Consider the following 13,951-nt stretch of genomic DNA (forward strand, 5'->3'; position numbering starts at 1 on the left):
CTACCAGATCAGTCAATCTCCTCTGCATCCATCTTCGCTCTGGTATTTCCGCGCTGCGCACACACAAGTGACGACGCACGCCACACACGTGCACTGCCTTTTTTGTTTGTTTTTCTTTCTTTTTTTAAACAGCAAGGAAAATCATCAAACTGTTATCAAAAAGTTTGTGTTAACAAGTCCACACATTTATTTATTTAATATAATTGCAACATTTTGCTGTCATATAATCGCACAGGCTGACATCGCGATTGCGATGCGATTAGCAGCACTACTTAAAAATAAAATGTATTGTGTCCAGTTGAAAATAACACATTTTAATGCTACAATGGTAATACTGTAACACAATAATTCGATTTTTTTATGTTTATTATGTATAAATGTATATTGCAAAAAACTTAACAAACATTAACAAGTGTCACTAACTATTTACAAATGATGCAGTTAATAAAAAAATGATAATGTGTCTATTGACATGTATGTAAAATAAATGAAATGTCACTTCTTTCCACTGTTGTGAAGCGCCACAAACTCTCTTCTGACATTTGCGAGGAAAGCAGAGAAATTGCGTGTCTCTTGAAGTCTGAGCTCAAGATGTGCCATTTTCTCCAGTGGAGGGTCACAGGAGATGACTGAGGAAAACACAAAACACATTTTAGCCATTAAATACCATCTTATGCAAAAATATTTTTAAATCAATATCAGAAATACAATGCTTGGTCATAATAATAAATATATGCAGAAGGTTCAAGAAAAGTCCAAGCAACAATGGTTTTATATTTAGAGTCTAAAGTGCATCAGGTGAATTAGGATCTCAATGACGTGACGTGCAATTTTTATGTCCAAACCCCTTTATGAAGTCAAAATAAGGAAATGTTTAATAAAAAGCAAATTTATTGAATCTATTGATCTCTGTTTATCAAATTATATGAACATATATTGAGGGTATTACAAAGTATAAGAATTATTAGGCATTATAGGTCACATAATGTCATACCGGATAACTGTGACATACAAAAAACATCCCGTGTCATATGGGTAACGCTAATATAAGATATAATGTGGATTTTATGTAAATATGTTTATTTAGCATGAATTTACATATTTGGAAGTTGAAGGTTGCAGATTTCTATAGGTAGCCAAAAATACTGGCTGATTAAGATTTAAACTGAGTTTTATCATACCAGATAACAATTTTGTCATAGGATAACCGTTATTTTTGACTGATGTCGTCACATTATTCTCAGTTAAAACGCTTGAAATACATTGTTTTAAATTGAGATTTAAGTAATAAGTAAAAAACATCCCCATAAAGATGATTTCTACTTTGACGTGCAGTTTTAACCTATTTGAATTTGTTATCAGTTGAAAACCTTATTTGTCACAGGCCCAGATCTATTACCAATATGCAATAAAAAAAAAAAAAAATGATAGGAGTATTTACTGTGGTATGCGTCCTCTGTGTCGAACTGAAGGAGGAATGCATGGACCATGTCTGGATCTTTACGACTGATGTTCCTGAAGGCAAACTGAAGTTTCTCACCTTTAAATATATAAAACATAAATGCTTCTAATACATGAAAACAACTCACAGTTTTACGTCTGTCTCTTACTAATTTTATATGCCAAGCATATTAAGCTGACCTCCTGTTTAAAATTTTATAAAAAAATAAAATATATATATCTTCAATGTCATAATGTTTACGCTTGCTGAGACATAAATTATTTCCAGTTGTAAATTTAAAAAATCTGATGTTTTAAAAAGGAATTATGTATTCAGTGAAACAAGATTTTACCTTGAATTTTTCTGATCTCGAGACTCAGATGTTTCTGAAAGACGTCCTTACATATGTTCAGCTCCTTCAATCTGTCCTTGTTGGCTTTGTTTTGTGACTGAATCACTATAAAAAGCAATAAAACAACCACTTGACGCAACGTGAATTACTGCAGAATTTCAAACCAACATCTAAATCGCTCAGCCGACAACCCATCACTTCTATGACCATTCTGAAACAGGATTTTACAAGGAGCAAAAAATGTAAGGACTTATTTTTATCCATCAGATATTACTTTGATTTATTTAATTTAGTTTTAGGTGAAGGTCAGTTTCTTCTCTATAACATGCACAAATGTGTATCTGTGTGTATAAGATAACTAACATGCATTTATAAAGTTAACAATAAATAATTTAATGTTAACTTTGAAGGGGTACTTAATTACACCAATATAAAGGTATGTTATCAAATTAGAGGAAATGAAGTATAACACACATTCTTTGTTTTTGGCGAGATCCTTCTTGAGTTTCTCAATCCTCTGAACTAAGAGTTCTTTGTGATGATCCTTGTCTTCGATCTCAGATACAACCTCAAGTTGTTGTGCCTTCTTGTCTTTCAATACAGCACTTTTCTCCTTTAAATCTAATGAAATGCAAAACATCACGGTGGTCATTCACGATCGTCTCAATGCAAAGGATAGACGCATTACACTGTGTGTGTATGAATATATCTCACCCTCTTTGTATGCATGTATGGTTTCAAACATGCTTTCATCCTCCTTGCATTTCTTAAAACAAGTATCTGTGTAGAAAAAAAATGAACACCACATTTGCAAGTTGCATTAAATAAAAGCATCAACCACATGCTAACACGATGCATAAACTTGTAAACACAATTATCTGGCATTTAAGTAAAATATTTAAGGTAAAACATTGCTGTTTATTACTGTACATAGTTTTAATTATAGTGTATGAATTAATGATTACATTAGGTGGTTTAGGGTAGTGGGGCACTTTTGTCAATGGACACAAATTACCCCAATTCAGCCTAATAGACTTTCTTCAACTACTGTAAAAGCACTGTGAAGTTTTTATTAAATTACATAACGTTACACACACACAAACAATTCATGATAAGCACTGAAACCTTATGATGTTTCTTCTCACCCATGACAGATTTCATATAGTGTCGGTGTTGTTGATAGAGCTCTGCGGCGGTGTCATTCAGCACTTCACCCATAGCCTGATCCAAAAGTTTGGTTCTGATCTCCTCCAGTCTGCTGTTAAACTGCTCCACCACATTATAATCTTTGATAGACGTCATGTTGACCTATCAAACCCAAACTGTCACATTACTCTCACATTAACCGCATTGTATTAACTTACACACAGTCGAAGCGAAATTAGCTGCAGTCGCTAATATTATCTAAAATATAATACCGATATAATATTACTTTACTTTAGACACAGACACTAACGTAATACTGATCAAATGGCAACTTTAATGATAACTCATTTTAACAACTCACCGGTCTTATGGAGTCAAAATAAAAACAAACGCTTTCCGTTTTCAAAAATCAGCGCCCCGAACGTTAACGGCCGCACAGGAAAGACGTCAGAAAACGCGTCATCATAATTACAAAATAAGAGTAGGACGTTGCGTTTGTTCTGCTTTTAACTATTTTTTGTCTCCACTTTTAACCATTATTTTTCTTCAATAAACAAATTAAAAATTGTGTGGTTTAAAGTATTTATATTATATAGTTTTTATATGCAGAACATTTTAAGAATTGTATATACTATATTTTGTACCTTGTCTTGGGTGTTTTATATTCCTTTACTTTCTTGTTTGTCTCGCTTAAAAAAACAACAACAACAACATTATTTTTAATGTTACCTACAGTATAGTGTTGTGTACTGTATGAATAAAGCAAAAAAATAAAAAATAAATAGAAAAGCATCTCTACCATTACATAACTACGATCACGTATGGTGGCAGTACCATAGATATGTATATAAAGGCTAGATGGCTCGTCCGCGCTGCTGGCCAATTGAGTGCAACGTCCGCATTTTGGCGGCCATCTTAGGACAGGGCGCTCGCTCACTCGTAGCATTGAGTTTTAATGATGCAGGTACTTTTAAATGACCATAACTTGCTTAATTTTTTACCGATTTTCAAACGGATTGGTTTGTTATAAACGTCAAAGATGTACCTATGACACTGAATACGTATACTAAAAATAAATAAAAAATTCATGAAACATGTTAAAGCATCCAGAATTATAGCCACGTTAATAAAGTTTGTAAAAAACCAAACCGTTTGTAAATCCGTCAAGAATTCAGCAAGTTACGAGCATTTTAGTTGGCGTATGTCACTCACCTTCCGTCCACAGCAGCAGGGAGCAGCACTATGGCAGCACTGACCTAAGATGGCCGCCAAGTGACGACACAGCTGACTCCGCCTTGAGCCATCTAGCCTTTATATACATATCTATGGGCAGTACAACCAAGGTGGAATATATAGAAATTAATTAATTCAGTATTTAAGATGCGATTTTCAGAAGCACATACTTTACAGTTAGGTTTATATATAACATAATTTAATGGTTTGTTATTGTTGCTGCATGAGTGCACGTATAACTTTGCGCCATCTGGTGTTTGATGGAGAAACAGCTGTCTTCTGATGGTTTATTATACTGTGTGTCATTCCTAAACACATACAAATAATCTATCATCTATAATCCACCATAAACTATGCAGTTTATTTTCATGTCCTCATTACAGTATGTTGGATAAATGATAAAGCAAAAAAAAATAATTGTTGGAACTTAATTTCATTTACAGAGAGAACAAAAGGTGAACATAATTTCACTACTTTGGTATTCACTATTGCCAAATATATAATAAATATTTTTTTGCCATGTCCCTAATCCCTGCTGAAAAAACTAGCAAGACCAGCATATGTTGTGTTTTGGTACTGGTATGCTGGTGACCACCAGCTAAACCAGCATAGACCAGCATGTGTGGTTTTTACAGCAGGGATATAACTTTACATCCTGATAGTCCCTTGTTGCCACTCTTCGAGCCAGACCATTACCAGCTGTCCAGCTTGACCATCTTTACAAGTGGATCAAAACACAGCTAGACCAGCATGCTACACCAGCTAAACGTAAAACCAGGCTTGGAGATCAGCAAAACAGCTCACCATTTTATGCATGTTTTCGCTGGATTTTTCAGTAGGGTTATCAAAACCCCTAAACATGGGCAGCATTGCAATATAATTGATTGCTGTTACATGGATCAAAAACACGTCCTCAAGTCCAGCATCACACCATCAAATACTCTCATTAAAGGTGCAGTGTGTAATTTTTAAAAGGATCTCTTGACAGAAATGCAAAATAATATACAAAACTTTATTATTAGTGATGTATAAAGACCTTTCATTATGAACCGTTATGTTTTTATTATCTTTGAATGAGATGTTTTTATCTACATACACAGAGGGTCCCCTTACGTGGAAGTCGCCATTTTGTGCCGCCATGTTTCTACAGAAGCCCTTAACGCACAAACTTTTTTATCAAGTTGTCTCCAACAATGACATGTTTTTCCGATGGCGGCTAACGTAGCTTTTCTATGCATTTCAAAAGCAAGGGGTAAGCAGTGGACTGAGCTGTTGGTTGCAATTCGTAACCTCACCACTAGATGCCGCTAAAATTTACAAATAGCACCTTTAAGATCACCTAAAAGATCACACATTAAAGCACCAGTATCTTAATTTATTATCCAAAACTTTCCATACACAGAATCTTTCAGGACAGCGTTTGGAGCTCAGTTGGTATTTTTGCTGCACTTCCAGTCAGTTAGAGCAGCTTTTTCCAGACACAAACCCTTTTAAAAGATGGAGAATGTGAGATGTACTAAAATATGTTCTTTACATATCAAAGACAGACATCATTGATATCAAAGAAGTGCTATTTTAATTTCCGTTTAGGTTATATTTATGAGTTTTCGTATTTATGCCCTTTTTACCATGATTTATCTTATAGATGATGAAAGGTATGGAACTTTGACAGCATTGGCATCCACATTGCTTCTTCAAAGTCTGTGTTAACATGGTCATATTGCGTCATTGTTGTCATTTATTGTCTCGATTATCACTTTGATGTATTAGGCAGTAAATTGCTGAAGACCAAAATGTATAGAAAGCACAGATTACTGTCATTTATTTTTATAAGATTTATGCCTGACAGATGATAAAGTGTTAAGAAAATCCCACTGACTTTCACTGAGATAGAGTCCAGAGACATATTAAGACACACATACCACAGCCAAGCACCACTTGCATTTTCTCTAGAAATGATAAATCTCTACTCTGAAATAACTGCAGGCATTAGATAAAAATAGTACAAAGTAACCGGATCTGGGATCAGAAAAACTTCCTGAATTACAGTTCTCCTCTTTCATCCTATATCTAAACCAAAGCCAAGAAAATTTTGCATCTAACATTCTTTAATAGCTATAGACACACATACATATGAGTCTTTTTTGTAAGTAAAATGTCCTTAGGCGGTTTTTGGCATGTGATACCAAACATGTCAACCAATGTCAACCAAACAGCTAGCATACTGACAGGCAGGTTTGTTTTCGCTTCCTAGTTGCAAAAACCATCTGTGTTTCATTTGCAGAATTAACAGAAGACTAATGTTATAACATCACTAACACTTCAATGCAAACTGTCCCACTCGTGTTGACTCATGGTACTGTACATTGCATAAGTCCACTTATAGGCCTCTTGTGATTTTGTAATGTTGGTTGTTAGGAAAGCAGCGTTATCCATAATTCAATCTGAATAAATAAAGGATGTCGTATATAAAATTGGTTTTAATATGCCATGCATTTAAGACAAACAAAAGTTTGTGATTAAGTTATTACAGCGACAAGGCAGTGCGCGAAAACTTTAAACCCTTTTAATTCTGGTAGACTAAATTAATCACTGTGTTGTACCGAGTTTATAATACAGCAAGAGAAAATCACTTAAGTATTATTAAATCCTTATTGTTAAAATGCATACAAAACATTCATCTGGCTCGGCAAGACATTCAATCCATTACTGTGATGTAATTTCAGATAAATCCACAACAAGTTTATTTTTTAGATAAGAATTGTGTGGCTTAAATCCTGGCCACCACAGTTTGGTTTTTATTTATCTATTGCCTTTTAAGAACTTGGTGTGGCAGATAAAATCTTAATATAGTCTCTTTGTTGCTAAAGGATCAAAGTAAAATTTTGAAGTCTGGCATATTTAGGACTCGATAAGGACTGAGCCCATGAGAGTTCCAACAGCATCAACCTACATCATTTTCCAGAATCCCCGTCCCTCTCCAAAGAACAAAGTAAAATATTTTATCAATTTTTCTTTCCCTCTCCTTAAATCTCCATTTTAGAAACACAATTCACATTCTCCCCATTTGCAAATTCCCCCAAAAGAAAAGCCCATGAACGGTTTAAAAAACCTTTGGTAATCTGTTACACCTGATGTCATTCCTTAGCCCAACCCACATCAATCAGCTCATCAGTATGAGGTCATTACTATAGAAAGATGCACATGCTTCAAAAATGTGTTAATCACCCTCAGTACTGACCAAAACTACCAAATGTTTACAAAAATTCCAGGATATTAAATTTAATTGCCAAGTTTATAAATTATGCAACTGATTAGGGGAAAAACACACGATATTGACAGATTTTCAATATAAAAAGGTATATTAAATATAATTTCAATATAATTGTGGACTAGATTTTTTTTTTTACACTTTTTTATCTGCCTTCTGGTTTCTGTGGCTTTGTGTCTGGAGGGAGAGATGCAGGAGACTGAATCTCAATCACCAGTGCAACAGCAACTGGTGCACGAGGGAGGTGCTCCTCAATCCTTTGGTCTCCTGGTCTCAATTTTTTTGCAATCAAAAAATTTCATTATAATGGAAACCAAGGGGGCAAAAACAACTACAAACAGTAAAAAAAAATAATCTAATGCTGCACAAAAACTAACAATGCATCAAAGCCAATGTTTTTACCATAGACTGTAAAAATAAGAGGAACGACGCTCATTCGCTCTCTTCCATTGGTGAAAAGTGAAGCCGCCAGTGTCCCGATACGGCTCTGATATCTTGGGTCTTGAGTCTGAGCAGTAGTGATTTCGGGACCAGTCCTGCAGTAGTGAGCAGAAAGTAAAGCCGCGAAATCAAGGCCCCGCCCTCGGTCTCGCAGAATGCGCATATCACAGCTGTCAATCATGACATGACACCACCGTTTTTATAGCATTAAATAACTAAAAACAAACTTATTTTAAAAACAAACACTTGAATTTACATCTGAGTGATAAAAACTACAGTAAATGACAGAAACCAGCTTTGAAAAAAAGATAATTGAAGTGTAATTAAATTGTTTAGTTGGTCTCAAGTCCCATTGAATAACATGGGGGAGGCGGGTTTATGACCTATACTGGGACCAGTCACTGGGGGGCAATCAAGACGTTTTGGCTTCACTTTTCAAGGTTTTTACTAATCTTTGGAATGCCAAAAGGTAAAAAAAATCCAGTCTACAATCACTTTTTATATTGAAAATCAGTCATTGTGTGTGTGTGTTTTCCTAGTGACATCATTTATGAAGTTGGCAATTAAAGAGTTAAAATCCTGGATTTTTTTAACATTTGGTAGTTTTGATCAGGACTGAGGCTGACTAACCAAAAACTTGAAAAAATCTAATACATTTTTTACAGCAGTTTAATTTTGTGGATGTTTTCATCCATGAACACGAAAGGGTAGTAAATTTGCCTACGGTGTATTGTTAAGTTATTGAACAATTTCAAAGCCCCTGTCATGATCCTGTCTTCAGGTCAGTTTTCTAGTCATAGTGACAGGATCATGGCAGCCCAATGTTTTGTGTGAGAGCACTGGCTTTGTTTTTCATAGCCATGTGCTTTCTGACTCGTCTCTTGACCCCGCCCCCTTTTTTCCTCCTTAATTATCCCATTATTATTTGAATCATGTCACCTGTTCCCCTCTTGATTTGTTCCCCTATTTAATGCCCTTGTGTTTGCTGTCCTGTGCTCGTTCGTCTGATGTTATATATATAAACTTTATTGCAGACACAGGTCCATATCATACTCATACATAATACACAGTATAAAAAAGAACAAACAACACATATTAACCTATAAAATATACAGGCAATTACACCAATGCCTTCTTAACCTTGAAGTGAATCTATAGCAGCTTTTCAAAGGGCTGACTAAAGATACAATTAGTTGGTTCTCCGACTTGTCCAGGCGGCACATAAAACTGAACATCAATTGTCGCAAGAGTGCCTCACAAGTAAGCACCCTATTAGACACAAACAGCTGACTAGCACTATGCCACCTAGGGACACGAAGCAGCATCCATTGTAAATGTTGATACCAGTGTCTAAGCCTGTGGTTGTTTGATATTTCCTGTGAGTACCCAGTTTAGTGTAGTTCTAGTCTAGTCTTCTGTTATTTGTAAAGTACTTTGTTAGTCTTGTGTCTAGTCCAGTGTTAGTTTATTGTAGTTTATATCCTGTCTTGTTTTGCCCCCTTGTGGGTTTTTGTTTTTGCCCCTGTCTTTTTCAATAAAAGTCTTGTCCTGTCCACACGTGTCTGCGCTTGGGTTCATCTGCCTAAATCCCTGACAGTACGAACGAGCCAATTCTGAACCCAGCAGACATGAGCGAGTCTGATTCAGGGTGGTGGGATACCCTTGTTGCCGAGACCCGGGCTGGTGAGGGCCCCTTTCCGCCTCAGGGAGGACTCTCTGTGAGGGATTATGCCAGGTCGGTTGAGGAGATAAGGGGATTGTTTCCCGAGGTGTTGGTCCGTGGCATTCTCACGGATTGGTAACTCAACTGTTTTGTCCTATTTTCTTACCATTGTCGCTTCGGTTTAGGGTTAGATTTACATAAATGACATCCCTACCCAAACCCAACTCTAACCCCAACGCCAGGCAACAATTGATTAAAGTTTAGAAAATATAAAAGAATACATCAGAAAAAATAGTATAAACCAATACTTAAAGTGACAAACTAATGCAAACACCAAATCTAACCCTAAACCGAAGCGACAATGGTTTGAAAATAGGAAAAAGCAGTTGAGTAACCAATCCGTGAGAATGCCACGGAAAAGAAAGTCCGTGGCAGGGCCACGGAAATATGCGGAGATCCGTGAGAATGCCACGGAAAAATGAGCAAAAAATTCCGTGACTATCCCACGGAACTTTGTGAGATCATGTTGTTTCTGTCTCGTCTCTTGACCCCGCCCCCTTGTTTCCTCCTTAATTATCCCATTATTATTTGAATCATGTCACCTGTTCCCCTCTTGATTTGATCCCCTATTTACCCACATGGAAAGAACCTATATGTGGATATATGTGCATATATGAAACCTATATGCAGCTTATATGCACATATATGCTGCATATATACAGCATATATGCGCATATATGAAACATATGTGCAGCTAATATGCACATATATGCAGCACATATACAGCATATATGCACATATATAATAATATATATGAACATATATGAAACCTTATGCAGCTACTATGCACATATATGCTGCACATATAACTTACAGCATATATGCCCATATATGATAATATATATGCTGCATATATGCAAAATTGAGGTGCATATATGTGCATATACAGGCCATAAATTATGTGAATTATTAAATAAAGTTATGATGTCTGCACATTTAAAACATTTACAAGATCTGTCTAGGACATGTATAACAAAATGGTTTAATTTAACAGCTACTGTTCAGTGTTATTTAACAGCGACTGTAGCGCAGATGGTAAAGTGAGTTGTCTAATGATCGGAAGGTTGGGTGTTCAAATCCCAGCAGTGGCATGTGGGATTGCATTTTTTTTTGTGATCGGAAGGTTGGAGGTTTGAATCCTGGCTCCTGCAGGTGCAGACTGTTATTGGTTGGACCTTTATTTATATTTAATTTATTAGCAGCTACAGATTTTAATAATTTTACCAATATATAGGTTAACATATATGTGCATATATGTACATATATGTACATATAATATAGGAAAACGGCCAATTTTATATATGTCACATATATGTAAAACTTATATCAAAACCTATATTGAAACATATATGTTTATATATGTTTTTTCCATGTGGGTAATGCCCTTGTGTTTGCTGTCCTGTGCTCGTTCGTCTGATGTTATAAATGTTGATACCAGTGTCTAAGCCTGTGGTTGTTTGATATTTCCTGTGAGTACCCAGTTTAGTGTAGTTCTAGTCTAGTCTTCTGTTATTTGTAAAGTACTTTGTTAGTCTTGTGTCTAGTCCAGTGTTAGTTTATTGTAGTTTATATCCTGTCTTGTTTTGCCCCCTTGTGGGTTTTTGTTTTTGCCCCTGTCTTTTTCAATAAAAGTCTTGTCCTGTCCACACGTGTCTGCGCTTAGGTTCATCTGCCTAAATCCCTGACAGCCCCCCCCCCCAAAAAAAAAGGTAGTGGATGAAAACATTTCCAATGCATAAGGGTTAAAGCATCTGCCAAATGTATGAATGTATATCATTTTATTTGTCCAGTCCCTTCCTGTATAAGTAAACAGATATTGGTCAGAATTAGCTATAATGTGGGCCAGACTTTACCCAGACAGCAGACGACTTTGGGCCGGATTTGCACCAGATCCACACTGGAACTGCTGAGTTGTCTGCTATATGATATGGATATGATAATAGCGAGAAGTCTGGAAACACAACACTGCGATATCCTGATATCCTGATCTCCCTAGAGGCTATTAAGTTCAATATAAAAGAGAAATCCAAAATATGTAGAGGCCTTTTTAGTATACAAACAGCTGACAAAACCAGCATGAAGTGAAATGGATATAAGTTCAAGTTATAAGTTGTTTTAAGTTTTAATGTGTGAACATACAGTGGAATGAAATGTTGTGTCTTGCAGGGCCACTGCGCTACATAAATAAACATAAATGTAAACATATAACACTGCACGTTCAAATTTTAAACCTATATCTAGCTAACTTACTGAAAAGCAGTAATCTAACTACAAAATTAATTGACTGTACATACACACGGGAAAGACTATACAAGTACTTGACATGATAAAAACTGTGCATGATATTGTGCAAGAGAGGTATATATACTGTATATAGTTGAGGAGCAAAATAGTGCCAATGATTTATAGTGCATTGAAAGGTGAACATTTGTTCAGGTCCTTGTGACATGAAGTGTTAATAATAAAGTGTCTGGTGTATATTGAGTGTGTTACTGGGAGGTTTGTACAGCACACTCAAAATTGCAGAGAGTTTTGAGTTATTTAATAGTTTATATTGTGGATAAGATAAGCTAGTGAGACATTGAAAGATTATGGCACTTCAGCAAACACTGGCTAAACAATAACTTATCAGCGATTAAGAACATGTTATCAATCACATCACAAAAGTTCAAGTACACTGTAAAAAATTAGCTGTAATTATGCAGGTGGTTGCCAGTAACTTACTGTAGAAGATAAAGACTAAAATGTTTAACTTTGAACAAACTGTTGCCAGCTGCAAGCAATACTGTTATTTCTACAGAATTTTTATTTATGTCCATGGCACGAAATTCAGCTTTTATGTGCCTTGAGCACAAATGTCTTTTTCGTGTCACTCGCACAAATTTCTATAAATAGTTTTTCGTGTCCGTTGCACAACTTTCTTTTTCATTTCATTTTTATATATTGTTTTCTCATAGTTTTTTTCCCTATTTTCTTACCATTGTCGCTTGGGGTTAGAATCACTTTCTGTTAAATCTTTAGACATCCTAAGTCAAACAACCATCTCCAGGCGAGAAAAACATGTAGAAACCAATACATAAAAGTACATCCAAACCCCAAAACTAACCCCAAGCGACAATGATTTAAAAATATGAAAATGAGAAAACAATACATAAAATGCCATGGACACGAATAAATGAATAAAATTTTGCGTGACTATAACACGACTTTCCGTGAGATCATGTTGGTTTATGCTTGCTATTAACTATTCTTTGATATGACAGGGCCGACTCAAGTAATCGAGTGCAAAACTAACCAAAAACTACTAAAGGATAGAAGTTGTCGTTCACTGAAAAAACCTTAGCACTTTAAAATTAGAGATAAATACATAGATATGAGAACAGGAATAAAACAACAGTCTATTAAATTTGTCTTTATTAAATATTATCATTTTATTAACATTTTTATTAAATAAACAATACAGAGTTATTTAGATTCATGTCCTTATCCCTTATCCATTGGTGCATTCAATACAAACCAACAAATCTGAATCCTATATAAATGAATTATTTTTTAACTAGCAAACTACTTTACTGTAAAAGTGTCAGATTGTTTTGCATGGATTGATCAAAGAAATATGTCACAGGCTGCAGAATCACCTTGAGCTCGGTCATTTTTGGATGCGGAGCCGCTCGTGCAGTTACAAAAAATGCTGTGCACACGTGACACATGAAATGAGATCTTGAGCGCTCACTGTGCGAACTCCACAATGACGTCATTTTTGCAGCGTGCATCAAGACACAAATGTGGACGCGTCAAGTATAAACAAGGCATAATAGCTTCTTCTATACAAATATACATTAGAGGTCATTCAGGTTAAACTACCTAACTTAACATTACATTAAATTGTAATTTAAATATCATTAAGTCTTAATACTCTGTCAAATAGTTTTATAACAGCATCATAAATATTTTTCTTGACCTCAACTACAGTGCTACAAATTGAATGTCAATAAGTGTTAATAATATGTCAAATAATTTTAATTACTTTAACAAAGTGCAACCTACATGTCAAAAGATTATACTTAACTTTATGTATGTGCACAATACATAAAAAACTGACAACTAACATAATTTTACTGACTTAGAAGAAAATACTATCAAAACATTTAATTAATTTAATTATTGTAATGAACTTTGCAGCGATATGCACCCAACACTGCATGACTTAACCCACTATTGTACTGTTTTCATTTGATTTTAGGTGAATTGGTCATCAAATGCAAAAAATATATAATTTTATCATTTTTAATTATTAATATTGGATTATTGGATTTTATTTATTTAACACCTGGAGGAAACTAA

The 13,951-nt window shown here is 35.2% G+C and overlaps 1 protein-coding gene across 1 annotated transcript; it reads right to left on the minus strand.

The window, feature by feature from the left end:
* Positions 1 to 341: 341 nt before the first annotated feature.
* On the minus strand, positions 342 to 3,398 carry spc25 (SPC25 component of NDC80 kinetochore complex). The gene is made up of 7 exons (XM_065251409.2): positions 3,301 to 3,398; positions 2,939 to 3,101; positions 2,508 to 2,573; positions 2,268 to 2,414; positions 1,794 to 1,898; positions 1,442 to 1,540; positions 342 to 629 (listed from the first exon to the last, which is right to left on the minus strand). Exons 2-7 carry the CDS (start codon positions 3,093 to 3,095, stop codon positions 496 to 498), a joined length of 708 nt encoding a protein of 235 aa, XP_065107481.1. The 5' UTR covers positions 3,096 to 3,101; positions 3,301 to 3,398; the 3' UTR covers positions 342 to 495.
* Between the last annotated feature and the right edge of the window lie 10,553 nt (positions 3,399 to 13,951).

This window comes from Paramisgurnus dabryanus, chromosome 15, assembly GCF_030506205.2.
Source record: "Paramisgurnus dabryanus chromosome 15, PD_genome_1.1, whole genome shotgun sequence".
NCBI lineage: Eukaryota > Metazoa > Chordata > Actinopteri > Cypriniformes > Cobitidae > Paramisgurnus > Paramisgurnus dabryanus.

Bases quoted from the DNA above. Each gene is read 5' to 3' on its own strand.
- spc25 (XM_065251409.2), bottom strand. From the start codon at position 3,095: ATGACGTCTATCAAAGATTATAATGTGGTGGAGCAGTTTAACAGCAGA. The intron at 2,415-2,507 runs GTGAGATATATT...GCATTTCATTAG, and splicing joins CATACATGCATACAAAGAGG to ATTTAAAGGAGAAAAGTGCT. The intron at 1,899-2,267 runs GTGTGTTATACT...TGCTTTTTATAG, and splicing joins TCTCGCCAAAAACAAAGAAT to TGATTCAGTCACAAAACAAA.